Raw genomic sequence first — 12754 nt, 5'->3', positions numbered from 1 at the left:
TGGATTTCTAAAGGTCTGAACATATCTATTTTAGTGCTTAACTATTGTTTATCAAGGTGATTGTGACTCATCTATTGAAACCCAGTATGGTTAAAAATGTTTTTCTGAATTACCCATGATTTTAATGCTATAGAATACTCCCCCCCCCCCCCTTCACGGTCATTGTTGCACAGGCCCGGAGGCACCAACGGCTGAGGAGGGGCATCAGCTCATGTGGCTCTTCCACCCAGTGCTGGGCTGCTCGGCCACGTTGAGCCAGAGCTCCCTGAACCCCGAAAGGAACGAATGTCTCATCGAAGTCAGACCCAGATCGTGTGTCCATCAGGGGCATGGTGGCAGGTGCCAGGCCCAAGCTAAGCAAAAGCTAAGATGAGCCCCAAGCAGCTCCAGGGGCACCCAGATCTGACAAATATGGGTGCATCAAATAAATGGGAAATTACATCATAAACTAAGCAATCTCTATGTAATATAAATGCATGATTCTGCAGACTCGCACAGACACATAGAACAACAGATACCCATATTCATAATAAAGGTGCTCCTGAAAAACCTTGTCTCCCGCTCCGCTCACACTACAACTGGTGTCAGAAGTGGGGTGAAGAAAGAACCCACCCATAGTCGGACAGGGACAGAGAGACATTCATCCCTCCGGCAGCCCCTGCCAAGGCAGGAGTGACCGGTGTCAAGGACCAGCTCACGCGAGCTTCGTCCGGTAAAGGCGGACTGTCTTGTAAAGTGGGATTCGGGGGGGGATTGTGTATGTGAAGTTGCATTGTCGGTTCGTGGAGGGGGGCGTCACGGTTGTGCGGTCCCTGATGGGGTTGTTTGCCCACACCGCGGTTGCGCTGCGTGTTGTCGGTTCGTGGGAAGCGCCGTGGTTGTCCTTTGTGTTGGCGGTTCGCGGGCGGGGGGGGGGGGGCGTGGGTTGTCCCTTATGTTGGCGGTCCGCAGGGGGTGCTGGGGTTGCGCTGTGTGGTGACGGTTCGTGGCAGGCGCCGCGTTTGTGCTGTAAGGTCGCATGAAGTGTTGCGACCGGGGCTTTTTTATTTTTTTGTGTTGGTGGTGTTCTTCGGGGTTGGGGGGTTGCTCTGCCTGTCCACCCAGTTACAGTTGCTGGATGTCAGCCGAGACAGCTGGTTTCTTTAACGGGGGGGGGGGGGGGGGGGGGGGGGGATGCAATGTAATCGCGCCGACTGTTGTCCAGCAACGGTAACTGCGGTGGATCAACAGTACACACGCCGGTGAGCATATACACGGGTGTGTCGACAAGTCGGAGTAACTGGGGCAAGGGTCATAGAAGACCCCATCTCGAAGCCCCTGGAACCTGCTCGTGGGTTCGAGAAGGGAGGTGTGGTCAGGGCAGAACCAGACCGCGTGGGTAGCATAAAAGCAGCTGAGAGCGGGAACTCGTGGCTGCCGGTTCTGGGGTGTGGACTCGACTCGTCATCACTGCCGTCTTCGCTAGATATTGCATGGCCGGAAACTGCTAAACAACAGGGAGTGGCTCTTCTGAACAAAATCATTAAGGTGGCGTTTGAGCGTGGCGGCGAGGTGTGAAAATCTGAGTCCCAGGCTGCTGTGGGCTCGCCTCCCCATCAATGGGAGCTGGGGAATGGTGGTTGCTTACGCCCCCCACTTAAAGATGAACATCAGTTGGTTTGTCCCGTGACCTCCTGCCAGCAGGCGTTCAAAACTTCACGTGGCCTCAAAAGTGCACCTACATTGGTGCATGCATCGTGGTGATATCACCACCACTTTGTTGCAGAAGATCCCTGGGTTTAATATTCCATGAAGCTCATGATCCACCCTTAATTGCATCCACTGCACAAACCATGGCAACAGCAGATATGTGATGCACAAATAGAAAAAAAACTCTCCAAAAATGTGCAAGTGTGGTAATCACGAACAGACCATGCAAGGTATAAAGACGCAATGCCCTGATCCACAAATACAAAGGAGACATCACAGCGATAATACACTCCGCTGCTCCTGACGCAGTTATCTTGTTTGACCACCTGAATGTGAAATAGTAATTGTTGCTCTGCATCTACGTCAGCCGTACGAAAGAAGGACGCGGTAATATAAAGTGATCACAGGTATAACCGGAGATCAAAAGGTACGAAGAAAAACAAATGCTTTACTTAGCCCTCTGGCAATAATACCAGAGGTGTTAAGATGCTTAAACACCAAAAAGACACTTATTAACGTAACTGCTCGACCCGATTAATGTATGCTTTGAAAGTTGCATTGCCCTTGCACCGGTCGCATATTTGCGTTGTACTCTGGTCTATAACACTGGTGCAGACAAGGCCTTAGCTGTGGTGTATAGGCCAATCCATTACAAGGACAATGCATACATTCGTAATAAAGCCGACGTGTTAAACTTAACACGCAAACATTTTCATCAAATAATGGTTGTTTGTATTGCCCTTGTACTAGTTATGTTTTTGGCGTTATACTCTGGACTATAGTGCTGGTGCAGAGACAAGTCCTTAGCTGTAGTGTATAGGCCAATCCCGTTACAAGGACAATGCACACATTCATAATAAAGCAGAGACGCGTTAAACTTAACACGCATATATTTTCATCATCAAATAATGGTTGTTTGTATTGCCCTTGTACTAGTCGCATTTTGGCATTGTACTCCGGTCTATAGCACTGTTGTAGGCCAATCAGTTACAAGGACAATGCATACATATATAAGAAAACCTACGTGTTAAACTTAACAATCATACATTATTATCATTATTATCAAAGTGTGTTTACATTGCCCTTGTACTGGTCGTTTTTTGGCATTGTATTCTGGTCTATAGCACTTTTGCATAAACAAGGCCACAACGATGGCATATCAACCAATCAGTTATAAGGACAATGCATATTAATAATAAAGGCTAGGTGTTAAACTTAACATGCATATTATCATCATCAATGCACGTTTATTTGCATTTTCCTGGTTTAACCCGGGGTGTTTCATATTTCAAAAAGTTGTTGCACCCCGAATATAAACTCTCGCAGTGAAGTCCCTTTGCGATGTAAAACACTTTTGCATGAAATGTTTTTCCCACGACACAAAAAATGCTATGTTTTTGCAAACGGTTGATGCTCCCAGCGTTATCCTGAACTAAAACTGTAAGCTATATTTTATTTTACCAGGCAAGCGCCCACTGAGCTACTTAGCTATTTTTCAGAAGCGGCCTGGCTATCACACGTAATTATAGCTTGACGAAGTGGCTGATATCATTGTGTAGATATTTATAGCAGCAGCCAAAAACTTTTAAAGGGTGTTTCTACAGACTCAGAGACCCATAGAGATCCACAGACCCAGTTACAGACTCCAATACACAGAGATCCATACTCTATGGGTCTAGAATATTTGGCTGCTGCTATAAATTCCCACATTACAATGATATCATTACGTGTGATAGTCATAACTACACAGCTCAGTGGGCCTTACACGTTACCCCTATTACCATACAAAATAGTTTATTGTTTATTTAAAACGTTAAGAGAAACAAAACAAACACCCCACCCCTCACTTTCCTGTCTCACTCGAGGTCCAAACACACGAGGCCCTCCCACATGGAGTCTCCCACGGAGTCCACCCAAACGTGGAACTGAGAAACCTCCACCAAGCAGTCAGAGTCACCGCCCGCTCCTCGTCCTTGTCCAGAGGTCTCCCTCTCCTCCTCTCGAGCGTTGTTGCTTCCTCCACGCCTGTCGGGGTTGGGAGCAACCTCCGACACTCCACCTTGACATCTCCCTCGCAACTGCATATCTTCTTGGGTCTTCTCATACCTGGTAGTTCCTTGCAACTCTATATCTGTGCGAGTCTTATTCTGCTGCGTGGTAGTTCCATGGAACTCCCTCTCTGTGTGCAACTCACTCTTTGCTTGAGTATTCTGCTGTCTGGTAGTCCATCGCAGCTCCCGCTTCACTCGGGTCTCCTGATATCTGGTAGTTCCTTGTAACTCCCTCTCTGTGTGTGTTTTCTTTTGCTGCCTGGTAGTTCCACACACCCCCCTCTTCACTCGGGTCTCCTGATACTCGGAAGTTGCTCGCGACTCCCTCTCTGTGTGGGTCATCTTCTGCTGCCTGGTAGTTCCATGCAACTCCCTCTTCGAGTGTGTCTCGTGATATCTTGTAGGTCCGCGCAACTTCCTCTCTGTGTGTGTCTTCTGATGCTCGGTAGTTCCTTGCAACTCTCTCTTTGTGTGAGTCTTCTTCTGCTGCCTAGTAGTTCCTCGCAACTCCATCTCTGTGCGAGTCTTCTTTTTCTGCCTGGTAGTTCCTCGCAACTCCCTCTCTGTATGGGTCTTCTTCTGCTGTCTGGTAGTTCCACGCAACGCCCTCTCTGTGTGTGTCTGCTGATGCTGTCTGGTAGTTTCTAGCAACTCCCTCTTCACTTGGGTCTCCTGATACCCAGTAGTTACTTGCAACTCCCTCTCTGTGTACAACTCCATCTTTGTGTGGGTCTCCTCCTGCTGTCCAGTAGATCCTTGTAACTCCATCTCTGTGTGGGTCTTCCTCCCCGCTCGAGTCTCCTGTTTATACCCTGTAGTCAATCGCAATTCCCCGTCCATGTGTTTATTTCCATGACGCCTCAGGTTTCCCAGGCGCGAGAAAGACTTCCCACAGACTGCACACTTGAACCTCCTCCCGCTGGCATGTGTCTTGCCATGCTGCTCCAGCTTTTCTGGCTGAGCGAATGACTTCCCGCAGACAGCGCACTTGAACCCCTGGGCATGTGTTTTCCGGTGCCTCCGGAGGCTACCGGATTCCAGGAACGATTTGCCGCACGTGGGGCACTTGAAGCGTTTCTCAGCCGTGTGGATCCTCCGGTGCCTGATGAGCGTTGCCGACCGGGGGTACCCCTTGCCACAGATGGGGCACACGAATGACCTCTCAGCACCGTGGGCAGCATCCTGGTGCTTCCGGAGGTCGGCAGATTCACGGAAGGCCTTGCCGCAAGTGGGGCAGGGGAACGGACGCTCACCGGCATGCGTCTTGTGGTGTCGGTTAAGAGCTCTGGGCAGGGAGAAAGCTTTGCCACACGTGGCGCAGCAGAAGGGGCGCTGCCCGGCATGTTGGGTCTTCCGGTGCTCGGTGAGTTCAGGGAATGTCGTGAAAGTGGCCTTCTCATCGGCGCAAATGGCGCACTTGAAGCGTTTCGTGCCCCTGGCGTGGAGTTTGAGGTGGCGCTTCAGGGCTCCAGGCAGAGGGAACGCCTTGGGGCACAGTGAGCACTTGAAGGGCGTCTCCCCCGCGTGGGTCTTGTGGTGCTCGTCAAGGTGCGACGACTCTGAAAACTGCTTCCTGCAGACTGCGCACTTGAGGAGTCTCTTCCGAGTGTGAGTCTTGCAATGTTCTTGAAGATGTGATAACTCTACAAAATGTTTCCCACACACGAAGCACTTGAACAGCATCTCTCCGGTGTGAGCCTTGCTATGTTCTTCAAGATGCACTGACTCTAAAAACGCCATCCCGCACACAGAGCACTTGAAGAATGTGTCTCTGGCGTGGGTTTTGATATGTTCTTGAAGGTGCAATGAATCTGCAAAGTCTTTCCTGCACATTAAGCACTTGAATGACATCTCCTCCAACGTGTGGATCTTCTGATGTTCTTGAAGATGTGATGACTCTACAAACTGTTTCCCACACACAGAGCACTTGAAGAAATGCCGCTCCCCTTGCATGTGAGTCTTCCGATGGTCTTCAAGATGCGATGAATCTGGAAACGCCTTCCCGCACACCGCGCACTTGAAGAGTCTCTGCCCCATGTGAATCTTGTGATGTTCTTGAAGCTGCAACGACTCTGAAAACGCTATCCCACACACGGAACACTTGAAGAAACAACTCTCCCCCGCCGTGTGGATCTTCTGATGTTCTTGAAGATGCGAAGACTCCACAAACTCTTTCCCACACACCCTGCACTTAAACAGCATCTCCTCCTCCGTGTTAGTCTTCCGGTGGTCTTCAAGCTTGGAAGACTCTGCTAGCGCCTTTCCGCACACTACGTACATAAATGGCATCTGCCCCGTGCCCATGTGAGTCTTCCAATGGTCGGCAAGATGCGACGACTCTGCAAACGCCATCCCACACACGGAACATTTGAATAAATGCCTCCCCCCCCGCCCCGTGTGAGTCTTTTGTTCTTGAAGATGCGACGTCTCTGCGAACGCCTTGCCAAACACGACGTACACGAAGGATGTCTCTCCATCGTGAGTCTTGCGGTGTTCTTCAAGATGTGAAGACTCCGCAAACTGTTTTCCACACACAAAGCACTTGAAGAAGCGCCTCTCCACCCCCGTGTGAGTCTTTTGAAGTTCGTAAAGATCCGACGATCCGGTGTGAGTCTTGCGATGGTCTTCAAGATGTGACAACTCTGCAAAGACCATCCCACACACCATGCACTTGAAGAACATCATTTCCTTTTTAATCTTCTGATGTTTTTCAAGATGCAACAACCCTGTGTGAGTCTTGAGATGTTCTTCAAGATGTGACGACTCTGCAAACGCCATCCCACATACAGCGCACTTGAAGGATGTCTCTCCGGAGTGAGTCTTGCGGTGTTCTTCAAGATGTGAAGACTCCAAAAACTGTTTTCCACACACAAAGCACTTGAAGAAGCGTCTCTCCCCCCCCATGTGAGTCTTCTGAAGTTCGTAAAGATCCGACGATTCGGTGTGAGTTTTGCGATGGTCTTCAAGATGCGACAACTCTGCAAAGACCATCCCGCACACCATGCACTTGAAGAACATAATTTCCTTTCTAATCTTCTGATGTTTTTCAAGATGCGACAATCCTGTGTGAGTCTTGAGATGTTCTTCAAGATGTGATGACTCTGCAAACTGTTTCCCACACACAGAGCAATTGAATAAACATCTCTCTGCCCCCTCTGCATGAGTCTTCTGATGTTCTTCAAGATGTGATGACTCTACAAACGCCATCCCACATACAGAGCACTTGAAGGATGTCTCTCCTGAGTGAGTCTTGCTGTGTTCTTCAAGATATGAAGACTCCGCAAACTCCTTGCCACACACAGTGCAATTCAATAAACGTCTCTGTCCTTCCGTGTGAGTCCTCTGATGTTCTTCAAGATGCAAAGATTCTGTGCAAGTCTTGTGATGTTCTTCAAGGTGCGACGATCCTCTGTGAGTCTTCTGATGTTCGTCAAAATCGGAGGACCTCGCGAATTCTTTCCCGCACACCGCACACTCGAACAAACGCCTCTTCTGTTCCCCCTCTGCGTGAGTCTTGCGATGTTCTTCAAGATGCGACAACTCCTCAAATCGTTTGGCACACAGCGAGCACTCGAAGTAGCGCCTCTCCCCCCTCTGTGCATGCTTCTTGCCATGTCTCCGGAGGCTACTCGGATGCAAGAAAGACTTCCCGCATTCGGCGCATTTAAAAGAGCATTTGGCATCTTTCTGGCCGTGGCCATTCCGAGTTCCAGACTGAGGGAACGTTTCTCCGCAAAGTGGGCACGGGGAAAGCGGCGTCTCTCCGGAGACTGGGAGACGAGCGGCGAACCGCTGGCACCAGAGGCAGCGTTGCCTCTTGCCAGCAGGCGGTTGTGCGGGAGGAGAGCGGTTCTGCTCCATGGTGGGATATTTGGTTATCTTCTGTGCTGTGTGCTTTGTGCTGTGGTGTGTGATGTGTGTGTATGTATGTTTTGTGTGTGTAGTATGTTGAACTTCTTTGGCAGTGTACGTAGCCGACCGTGATAAAAGGTGTGGAGGGATGGACAACTAAACACAAAAAGCAGTTCTAAAGAAATTAGTTTGTCAATCTAGATGATGTAAAAGTTGCGTAGCTCCAGTGGCTTCCTAACATCGGAAGGAAGAGCGTTCCAGACGGCCGCAGAAGTGCATGTGAAAGCACCGTGCGATGAGGTGACCGTCTTTTGTCGACGGCTAGCCAAAAGCCGCTACTGCAGCGAGAATGACCGGAGTTTTCGTGATGATAGTTTATAGCTCCTTGGTAGAGAAGACCGAAGGCTGACAAAACTCCCCTGCGTAGTCTCTAGCAGGGCTGTCCGGGCAAGTGCATTGTTGGTTAGTTAGTTGGTAGTAGAAGCAGCATCTATAACGGCTGATACTGTGGTACACGAAGAGTGGTGTGGGTGTGTGACCAGCAACACACGCCCACCTGGCCACCTTTGTATCCCTACTTCTCCTGCGTGGCGATGTCTACTACTACTCCTATACACCGCCGCTACACCAGTTACTAATTTAAGGCCGAGTCAACCTAGGGAGGGATTACAGGAGCCGATTTGGATGGTTGTCACTGTTGGTCGTGTTGTTGGTTGGTCGTGAGCGGGAATGAACTCGGGTCTCTTTTTGTAGGGCTGCAAACACAACAACAGCAACAGTAGCATTAAACGCTCAGTGGTGGTAACGTCACCGCGGTGCCCGTGACAGGCTCAATGGCTCTCATAACTGGGAGGTCGCGGGTACAGCTGTGCCAGGCTTTGTGCAGCAGGTCACTTGCTCACTCACTCAGCCACCCATCTACGTACGTACTCATCCACCCACTCACCCATGCGCTCACTAACCCACTCACCCATTCACCGACCCACTCACTCACTTACCCACTCACCACACAGTCGAACTAGGGAGGCCTAGGACCGGTTCAAATAATTGTAACTGGTGTTGGCCGTGAGTGGGAATCCAACTATATACAGTACACACACTATACACTATTCACCACCACATACTCACTGACTCACTCCACTCATCACACAGCTACAGTGAGGGAAAAAATAAATTGATCCCCTGCTGATTTTGTACGTTTGCCCACTGACAAAGAAATGATCAGTCTATAATTTTAATGGTAGGTTTATTTTAACAGTGAGAGACAGAATAACAAAATCCAGAAAAACGCATGTCAAAAATGTTATAAATTGATGTGCATTTTAATGAGGGAAATAAGTATTTGACCCCCTCTCAATCAGAAAGATTTCTGGCTCCCAGGTGTCTTTTATACAGGTAACAAACTGAGATTAGGAGCACACTCTTAAAGGGAGTGCTCCTAATCTCAGCTTGTTACCTGTATAAAAGACACCTGTTCACAGAAGCAATCAATCAATCAGATTCCAAACTCTCCACCATGGCCAAGACCAAAGAGCTCTCCAAGGATGTTAGGGGCAAGATTGTAGACCTACACAAAGGCTGGAATGGGCTACAAGACCATCGCCAAGCAGCTTGGTGAGAAGCTGACAACAGTTGGTGCGATTATTCGCAAATGGAAGAAACACAAAAGAACTGTCAATCTCCCTCGGCATGGGGCTCCATGCAAGATCTCACATCGTGTAGTTGCAATGATCATGAGAACGGTGAGGAATCAGCCCAGAACTACACGGGAGGATCTTGTCAATGATCTCAAGGCAGCTGGGACCATAGTCACCAAGAAAACAGTTGGTAACACACTACACCGTGAAGGACTGAAATCCTGCAGCGCCCGCAAGGTCCCCCTGCTCAAGAAAGCACATATACATGCCCATCTGAAGTTTGCCAATGAACATCTGAATGATTCAGAGGACAACTGGGTGAAAGTGTTGTGGTCAGATGATACCAAAATGTAGCTCTTTGGCATCAACTCAACTCGCCGTGTTTGGAGGAGGAATGCTGCCTATGACCCCAAGAACACCATCCCCACCGTCAACATTATGCTTTGGGGGTGTTTTTCTGCTAAGGGGACAGGACAACTTCACCGCATCAAGTGGACGATGGACGGGGCCATGTACCGTCAAATCTTGGGTGAGAACCTCCTTCCCTCAGCCAGGGCATTGAAAATGGGTCGTGGATGGGTATTCTAGCATTACAATGACCCAAAACACACGGCCAAGGCAACAAAGGAGTGACTCAAGAAGAAGCACATTAAGGTCCTGGAGTGTCCTAGCCAGTCTCCAGACCTTAATCCCATAGAAAATCTGTGGAGGGAGCTGAAGGTACGAGTTGCAAACGTCAGCCTCGAAACCTTAATGACTTGGAGAAGATCTGCAAAGAGGAGTGGGACAAAATCTCTCCTGAGATGTGTGCAAACCTGGTGGCCAACTACAAGAAACGTCTGACCTCTGTGATTGCCAACAAGGGGTTTGCCACCAAGTACTAAGTTATGTTTTGCAGAGGGGTCAAATACTTATTTCCCTCATTAAAATCCAAATCAATTTATAACATTTTTGACATGCGTTTTTCTGGATTTGTTGTTGTTATTCTGTCTCTCACTGTTCAAATAAACCTACCATTAAAATAATAGACTGATCATTTCTTTGTCAGTGGGCAAACGTACAAAATCAGCAGGGGATCAAATACTTTTTAAATCCTTTACATTAAGTTCACTTGCTTGCTTGCATAGGACCGTGCAAATCTTTCGGTCGTTTTTTAACCCACTTCCCGTGATCCAATCGAGCTGACATTTTCCACACAGACTCGTTGTGCGTGACAATTAATGTTCGTGAAAAAATTTTTCCACAATTTTACACTTTTTAGGACAAAAATATTATATTTAATTACCAATTGCTTAATGCTGCCATGCAATTATCTGACCCATAGGTGGCAGCCATCTCAAGCCAGAGGACGAGAGGACTCTAGTCGCCACGCATATAAAGGATTTATAGTGAAAAACTTTGTTTTTACGGGTTATACTTGTTTCCCTCACTCTATATACGGTAGACATACACACACTATACTGCACACTACTCACCCACCTAATCACCCACTCAGCTCACACACACCATACTCCACTCACCACCACACTACACTCAACACTCAACACACACACTCCCACACTCACTCACCCACTCGCCACTCACTCACCCACTCGCCACTCACTCACGGGACAGACCATAGGTGCTGTGGGTTGTACGGCTGTGCCAGGCTAGGTGCACGAGATCACTCATTCATCTACCCATCCACCCACTCACCCCCTCACTCATCCACTCACTCTATAAGGCCAAATTCAAAGCTCCATGGCCCACCTGTCTGCCGTTGTCTCCCCAGTGGCGATATTTACTACACACCACTGCACTAGGTACTAATTTAAGGCTGAGTCGACCTAGGGGTTCGTGAAGCACGCTAACCGCTGCACCACTGCTCCCTACTGAACAACACATCACTACACACCATGCACTACTCACCCACTCATCACCACATTACACTCACCATCACACCACTCACCACCACACTCTCACCCGCAACACAATCACCCGCCACAATCATCACCACCCGCACCACCCTCAACACACACAGATATATATGGATAACAAAGACACCCCCGTGTAGCCTCAACAGACTGTTGGGGAAAGTGCTGTTAGCGAGTAGCAGCACCTATGAAGGCCGCACGGTTCACGAGGGGGTGGGTAGCCAGCACCACGCACGGCCGCCTTTGTCTCCCCAGTGGCGATGTTTACACACCGTACCAGGTAATCAATTGCGGCTGAGTCGACTTAGGGGATGCCCAGGACCGGTTTAGATAATCGTCACAGGTGTTGGCCGTGAGCGGGAATCGAACTCGGGTCGCAGGGTTCGGTAAAAAGGGTAAATTACCTTACCTTGCCGAGGCCTAGCGCTAACCGTTACGCTATCGCTCACCACTATATACAGTACACACACAATTACACACACTATACACTACTCACCACCATACTCACCACCACATACCACACAATTACCCCACTAACCACACATGTATACGGTACACATACACACGACACTGTGCACTACTCACCCAATCACCCACTCACCCCACACACACTGCACTCACCACTCCACCCACTCGCCACTAAACTTACCACACACGTATACAATACACACACTATACACTACTCACCACCAATCTAGACTCACCATCACTCACCCACTCCACTCACCACTACATCCACTTACCACCAACTCACCCCACTGTACTCACCAGAACCGCCGCTCTCCGTTCGTCGCCGTCTCCTCGCGGAGCTTCCGTCGCCGTCTCGCGCCCAGCGACCTCACTTCCGGGCGATGGGGGGAGTGGGGGGACTGGAGGAGGGGCGAGGGCCCGGTAAGGGGGGGGGGCACAATAAGGGAGGGGCGTGGGGAGGGGGCGGTGCTCAATGAGGGAAGGGCTCCAGGGTGACGTCCCCTCAGTAACCCCTCCCAGATATATTTCGTCACACCCCCTATCCAACCAAAGACAAAGCTCCCGCGGGCAGCCTCTAGCAGGGCTGTCGGGGAAAGTAGTGTTATAACGAGTAGAATAACCTTTGAAGGCCGGCACTGTGGCACACGTGGGGCTGGGGAGCTAGCACCACGGCCAGCCGTCTTTGTTTCCCCAGGGGCGATGCTCATTACACCGCACAAAGTACTCACTTGAGGCTGAGTCAATGGGGGAGAGGCCCAGGACCGTTTCAGACAATCGCTATGACTGTTACTTTCTGATGTGGGGGGGGGGCGGAGCCGGGTGAACGGAATGGGGTTAGCCGGGTGGACCAAGGGGGGTGGGAGGTGGAGCCGGGGGGGTGGTGTATCCGGGTGTAGCTGGGGGGAAAGGAGGGTGGAGCCGGGTGGAGCTGGGGTGGGGAGGGTGGCGCTGGTTAGAGCCGGGGGGGAAGGATGGAGCCGGGGGGGAAGGGTGGCGGCGGGGGTGGGGCTGGATAGAATGGTGGGGGGGGGGGGCGGGTGGAGCTGGGAGGGGGGTGGAGCCGGGTGGAGCTGGGAGAGGGGTGGAGTCGGGTGAAGCAGGAGGGGTGTTGTCGGGTGGAGCCGGGTAAGGGGGTGGGGCC

The 12754-nt window shown here is 50.2% G+C and overlaps 1 protein-coding gene across 1 annotated transcript; it reads right to left on the bottom strand.

Annotated features, from left to right (window-relative positions):
• Positions 1-2117: 2117 nt before the first annotated feature.
• Positions 2118-12014, bottom strand: LOC144735611 (uncharacterized). Its single transcript, XM_078618040.1, has 2 exons — positions 11911-12014; positions 2118-8347 (listed from the first exon to the last, which is right to left on the bottom strand). Exon 2 carries the CDS (start codon positions 7599-7601, stop codon positions 3546-3548), a length of 4056 nt encoding a protein of 1351 aa, XP_078474166.1. The 5' UTR covers positions 7602-8347; positions 11911-12014; the 3' UTR covers positions 2118-3545.
• Positions 12015-12754: the final 740 nt, after the last annotated feature.

This window comes from Lampetra planeri, chromosome 56 (genome assembly GCF_965212315.1).
Source record: "Lampetra planeri chromosome 56, kcLamPlan1.2.h2, whole genome shotgun sequence".
Taxonomy (NCBI): domain Eukaryota; kingdom Metazoa; phylum Chordata; class Hyperoartia; order Petromyzontiformes; family Petromyzontidae; genus Lampetra; species Lampetra planeri.
The sequence above is the reverse complement of the archived record's forward strand: the minus strand, read 5'-3'. Positions and strand labels throughout refer to the sequence as shown.

Excerpts from the sequence above, each read along its gene's own strand:
- LOC144735611 (XM_078618040.1), bottom strand. The coding sequence starts at position 7,601 with ATGGAGCAGAACCGCTCTCCTCCCGCACAACCGCCTGCTGGCAAGAGG.